This window comes from Silurus aristotelis (genome assembly GCF_946808225.1).
Source record: "Silurus aristotelis genome assembly, chromosome: 27".
NCBI classification, from domain to species: Eukaryota; Metazoa; Chordata; class Actinopteri; order Siluriformes; family Siluridae; genus Silurus; species Silurus aristotelis.
In genome coordinates this window covers 17,582,401-17,588,911 of record NC_139600.1, presented here as the reverse complement: position 1 = coordinate 17,588,911, position 6,511 = coordinate 17,582,401, and the positions used below count along the sequence as shown (strand labels likewise).

Here is a 6,511-nt window from a genome sequence, read left to right as displayed (position 1 = left end):
TCATACAGACCTCAGTGCTCCTCTCTGATCCGTGTGTGTGTGTGTGTGTGTGTGTGTGTGTGTGTGTGTGTGTGTGTGTGAGAGTGTGTGTGTAACCTGATAGCACTGCTCTGACTGTACAGAGAAGATCAGATCACTCTGGATCTCGTTCAGGACGCTCAGAAACGCTTCATCCATCTTCAGCACTGTGGTTTTCCGGCTGGGACGTGACCCTGACACAAGAAACAGATTAAACGTCGGTCAATCCCCGGTCAGGGAACAAACCCCAGCCACTCTCAGTGCCGGTCCCATTGGGGAGGGTTGCGTTAGGAAGAGCATCCAGCATAAAAACATGTGCCAAATCAAACATGCGGATGATCCGCTGTGGCGCCCCCTAATGGGAGAAGCCGTAAGAAAGAAAGTTTATAGGGAGGTTATAATGAGATTATAATGACTCTATAGTGTGGGTTTAGTGAGATTATATTGAGTTTGGTGACATTATGGTGAGATTTTGTCCCACAATTAGTGCACGCACGCACGCACGCACGCGCGCGCGCGCACACACACACACACACACACTGTTACCGGAAGTGTTATTAGATGTCAAGCGTTAAAAACGTGACCCACACGAATGCGGAAATGTGCGCGTGCCCGATATGTTACTTACAGCTCAGCTCTGGCTGGAGAGCGGAAACGGAAACTGCGCAGATCAGCACCAGAAGAGCGGCTCCGTGCTGCTGTTTCGATCCCATACCGTCTCCTGAAATCCCGTTCTGCTTCCACACTTCCTCGGAGTTCTTCTTTTTCTCTTTTTTCCCCATCCACAATACACACTTCCGGTTCCTCCTCCACGATGTAGATCAAGTCTGGAGTGTCACGCGACACGTCACGCGGGCGTCAGATTAAACACACACACACACACACACACACGCAGCAGAGATGAGAAATCCTCATGTTCTGATGTTATTCACAGGTTGTATTTCTCTATGTTGTTGTAGTTAATAAAAACCCTCACAAAAAAACCCTGCAGGAACATTATGCAGGTTTCCTACAGGATTTTCAGCTCATTATTTGTAGGAATACCTGCAGGAACCCTTATCCTAACCCTGAAGTACCTGCAGGAACCCTAACCCTAGAACACCTGCAGGAACCCTAACCCTAACCCTAGAACACCTGCAGGAACCCTAACCCTAGAACACCTGCAGGAACCCTAACCCTAACCCTAGAACACCTGCAGGAACCCTAACCCTAGAACACCTGCAGGAACCCTAACCCTAGAATACCTGCAGGAACCCTAACCCTAGAATACCTGCAGGAACCCTAACCCTAGAACACCTGCAGGAACCCTAACCCTAATTCTAACCCTGACAGACTATTGAAACAGTTCATTTTGTGTTCTGTGTCTGTAAATGAAATTGAACTCAGGTGTGATAAACCACAGTTTTAAGTTTTTCACACAGAGCCATGTAGTTATGGATTTTGTTTTCCCTTAATAATAAAAAACTTCATTTAAATACTGCATGTTGTGTTCACTTGTGTTCTCTTTTACTAATATTTAAATTAGTTTGATGATCTGAAACATTAAAGTGTGAAAACATGCAAAGAAATAAGAAACACCACTGTATATATTTAAGCAGTTCCTGAAAAATATTCATATGTTCTAGAGTTTCAAATACACAGAACATTTAGTGAATTAAAAAAGAACAGTAAATGTGCTATAATGTTGTATAATGTTGTAGAGCACTATAACTATACAATAATATAATTAAAGTAGGACTTTACCTTAAAAAGGTTGGTGGCAGTTGAATGACGTGCACTCAAATCGGTTACATGACGTGAGTACGACGCTAAAGAAGCACTTCGTCCCAGTGGATCCATTTTTTTTCTATAAAAAGATTCTGTCAAAAACTATGGTCTTTTTTTTTCATGTGAATCATTAAAACACAGATTGCTTAAAACACAACCAACATTTTTCTTTTCTTACAAAAAATAAAAATAAATAAATAAAAAAGCCTGTAAGAATTAACAGTGTGTTTATTTGAAATGTTCCTACTGATGGAAATTCTATTTTTATGACGGTACATTTTTTTTTAGAAAATGATACTACAGTTTTGGTATGAGTACAAAGAGTACTTAAATCAAGAGGTCACAGAATACAAATTACTTGTTTATTTTATAAATAAAATAAAATAAATATTAGATATACAGAAATATTTATTCATTACTTAATCACACATTGTATCTGTTCTAAATGTACCTTCAATTAATACTCTTCAAGTGTTTTATACTCTAATGCATGTTTATTATTAGTGAAACCAAACTCAACATAGAGCATGAAGACTAAACATGTTTCAAAGGTTATAGACAAGAACTTGGTCATGTCTAATAGTCACATAAAAAAGAGAACTATAGAAAATATCAGGTTCCCATCACTTCACTTTCTTTCCACTGAGCAATTTGCTTACACAAACCTGTTTACATTTTCAGATGACAGACAGCTCGTAAAAATATTCTTGTAAAGGTTTTAAAGTAATTATGGTGTTTAAAATGATGTAAATCGACACGCAAAATTACTGCTGTTAAAATTAGTGTTAATTTATTAATGCGTTAATTGTGACATTTCTAATACAGTCGTCCCTCGATTTTATCGCGGTTCAAATCCCGAGGTCCCACTTTATTACAGTTTTCAATTTAGCACATAACTATTTTGTTTCGTGAATGGACCTGATTTCAGTTCATCATAAGAAATGAGTAGCGTTATAAGACACCGTAGAGTTCCTCTTATTTATTGGTTGTAGTTTCCTCTGAAAAGAGCAGAGTTGAAGACATAAGTCACCAGATTTAGCCAATGAAAATGAAGAATGCAGTCACATGTATCTTTAACCCCACCCCTTCTAATGCCATAGGACTCTTCAACCAATAAACAAGCAGAGAAACGACACATAGGCTACGCTACAGTACTCAAGTGAAGTTTATTTGTATTGCGCTTTTCACAACACACATCGTCTCAAAGCAGCTTTACAGAAATCAACAGTGAAGGTGAAGGTGTGTGTTTATCCCTGATGAGCAGCATGGAGACTGTGGCAAGGAAAAACTCCCTTAGATGTTATGAGGAAGAAACCTTGAGAGGAACCAGACTCATTTGGGTGACATCAAAAGTGTGATCATAAATCTTTCAACAATACAGAACACTGGAGAGTGAGAACTTCTACAGAACTCATTCTAAATGTGATATTTCTACGAATTTACACACAATTCATCTCGCTGAATTCTTGCAAATGTTTTCTGTGTGTGTGTTTAAAGTGTGTGAGGATAATTTACAGCTTAAACAATAAAAAAAAAACATTTCTCGTATAAGTTTTTGTGGTCGATTTTGACACGTAACTGCTGATAAACGGGGGACGACTGTATACACGACATTACCGAAAGTATTCACTCGTCTGCCTTCACATGCAAATGAACTTGAGCAACATCCGATTCTTAATCCATAGGGTTTAATATGATGTTGGCCCTTTGCAGCTAGAACAGTTTCAGCTCTTCTGGGAAGACATTCCACAAGCTTCATCTGAATTTTTGACTCTTCTTCCAGAAACACATTTGTGAGATCAGACACTGATGTTGGACGAGAAGGTCTGGATCACAGTCTCTGCTCTAGTTCATCCCAAAGGTGTTCTATCGGGTTGAGGCCAGGACCCTGTGCAGACCAGTCAAGTTCTTCCACACCAAACTCACTCCTCCATGTCTTTATGGAAGTTTGTGCTCTGGTTGTGTGATGTTGGAACAGCATGAAATGGTCCAAAATGTATTTTTCTGCTGAAGCTTTAAGATTCTTTCACTGGAACCAAGTGTTCGAGCCCAACTTCTGAAAAACATCCCCACATCATAACCCCCTTCAGCAAACTTTACACAATGCCAGACAAGTAGCGTTCTCCTGCCACCCACTGAACCCAGACTCGTCTATCGGATTACCAGACAGTGAAGTGATTCTTTACTCCAGAGAACACGTCTCCACTGCTCTGGAGTCCTGTGGCCTCGTGCTCTACACCACTGCATCCGATGCTTCGCATTGCATTTGGTGATGTAAAGCTCGGATGCAGCTGCTCGACCATGTAAAAAAACCCAGTCCATGAAGCTCTATGCACTGTTCTTCAGCTGATCTGAAGGCCACATGAAGTTTGGAGGTCTATAGCTATTGACTCTGCAGAAAGTTGGTGTTCTCTGTGCACTACGTGTCTCCGCATCCGCTGACCTGCTCTGGGTTTTACGTGTCTGAGTTTCTGTGGTTCTCAATCGCTTCCACTTTGTTCCAACACCACTAACGCTTTACTGTGGAATATTTAGTAGTGAGGAAATTTCACGGCTGGACTTATTGCACAGGTGACGTCCTGTCACGGTACCACGCTGGAATTCACTGAGCTCCTGAAAGACACACATCCTTTCACTAATGATTGTAGAAGCACCTGCATGCCCAGGTGATAATGATATACACCTGTAACCATGGAAGTGATTAGAACATCCAGTGATCTGGATGGGTATTTTGTGTGTGTGGTGCTAGACCCTGGTGGTATGTGGTGTGTGTGGTGCTGGACCGTGGTGGTATGTGGTGTGTGTGGTGTAGTGGTATGTGTGTGGTGGTATTTGTGGTGTGTGTGGTGCTGGGCCGTGGTGGTATGTGGTGTGTGTGGTGGTATGGTGTGGTGGTATGTGGTGTGGTGTAGTGGTATGTGTGGTGTAGTGGTATGTGGTGTGTGTGGTGGTGGTATGTGGTGTGGTGTAGTGGTATGTGTGGTGTAGTGGCATGTGGTGTGTGTGGTGGTGGTGGTATGTGGTGTGGTATGTGGTGTGTGTGGTGGTATGTGGTGTGTGTGGTGTGATGGTATGTGGTGTGTATGTGGTGTGTGTGGTGGTATGTGGTGTGGTGTGTATGTGGTGTGTGTGGTGGTATGTGGTGTGTGTGTGGTGCTGGACCGTGGTGGTATGTGGTGTGTATGGTGTGGTGCTATGTGGTGTGTGTGGTGGTATGTGGTGTGTGTGGTGTGTAGGTATGTGGTGTGTGTGGTGGTATGTGGTGTGTGTGGTGTGGTGGTATGTAGGGTGTGGTGGTATGTGTGGTGGTATGTGGTGTGTGTGGTGTAGTGGTATGTGGTGTGTATGGTGTGGTGGTATGTGGTGTGTGTGTGTGTGTAGTTATGTGGTATGTGTGGTGTGTAGTTATGTGGTGTGTATGGTGGTATGTGGTGTGTGTGGTGTGGTGGTATGTGGTGTGTATGGTGTGGTGGTATGTGGTGTGGTGGTATGTGGTGTGTGTGGTATGTGGTGTGTGTGGTGTGTAGGTATATGGTGTGTGGTGTGTGGTGTGTATGGTGTGTAGGTATGTGGTGTGCGGTGTGGTGGTATGTGTGGTGGTATGTGGTGTGTGTGGTGTGGTGTAGTGGTATGTGGTGTGTATGGTGTGGTGGTATGTGGTGTAGTGGTATGTGGTGTGTGTGGTGGTATGTGGTGTGTGTGGTGTAGTGGTATGTGGTGTGTATGGTGTGGTGGTATGTGGTGTGTGTGTGTGTAGTTATGTGGTATGTGTGGTGTGTAGTTATGTGGTATGTGTGGTGTGTAGTTATGTGGTGTGTATGGTGGTATGTGGTGTGTGTGGTGTGGTGGTATGTGGTGTGTATGGTGTGGTGTGTGTGTGGTGTGGTGGTATGTGGTGTGTGTGGTATGTGGTGTGTGTGGTGTGTAGGTATGTGGTGTGTGGTGTGTAGGTATGTGGTGTGGTGGTATGTGGTGTGTGGTGGTATGTGGTGTGTGTGGTGTAGTGGTATGTGGTGTGTATGGTGTGGTGGTATGTGGTGTAGTGGTATGTGGTGTGTGTGGTGTGTAGGTATGTGGTGTGTGTGGTGTGTAGGTGTGTGGTGTGTGTGGTGGTATGTGGTGTGTGTGGTGTGTATGGTGTGGTGGTATGTGGTGTGTGTGTGGTGTGTATGGTGTGGTGGTATGTGGTGTGTGTGGTGTGTAGGTATGTGGTGTGTGTGGTGTGTGTGTGTGGTGTGTGTGTATGGTGTGGTGTGTATGTGGTGTGTGTGGTGGTATGTGGTGTGTGTGGTGGTATGTGGTATGTGTGGTGGTATGTGGTGTGTGTGGTGTGTATGGTGTGGTGGTATGTGGTGTGTATGGTGTGGTGGTATGTGGTGGTGTGTGTATGGTGTGGTGGTATGTGGTGTGTGTGGTGTGTGTATGGTGTGGTGGTATGTGGTGTGTGTATCGTGGTATGTGGTGTGTGTGGTGTGTATGGTGTGGTGGTGTGTGTGGTGGTGTGTTTGGTGTGTGTATGGTGTGGTGGTATGTGGTGTGTGTTTGGTGGTATGTGGTGTGTGTGGTGTGTATGGTGTGGTGGTATGTGGTGTGTGTATGGTGTGGTGGTATGTGGTGTGTATGGTGTGGTGGTATGTGGTGTGTGTATGGTGTGGTGGTATGTGGTGTGTGTATGGTGTGGTGGTATGTGGTGTGTGTATGGTGTGGTGGTATGTGGTGTGTATGG

At 43.8% G+C, this 6,511-nt stretch overlaps 1 protein-coding gene across 1 annotated transcript in view; it reads right to left on the bottom strand.

Annotated features, from left to right (window-relative positions):
• LOC310721503 (heparan-alpha-glucosaminide N-acetyltransferase-like) overlaps window positions 1-850 on the bottom strand; it is a 1,775-nt gene extending 925 nt beyond the window's left edge. Inside the window, exons 1-2 of the mRNA XM_083533237.1 lie at window positions 647-850; window positions 97-212 (exon numbers count right to left, since the gene is read on the bottom strand). Of these exons, the coding sequence (XP_083389363.1) occupies window positions 97-212; window positions 647-800 (270 nt within the window). The 5' untranslated portion in view covers window positions 801-850. The remainder of the gene's footprint in view (window positions 1-96; window positions 213-646) is intronic.
• Between the last annotated feature and the right edge of the window lie 5,661 nt (window positions 851-6,511).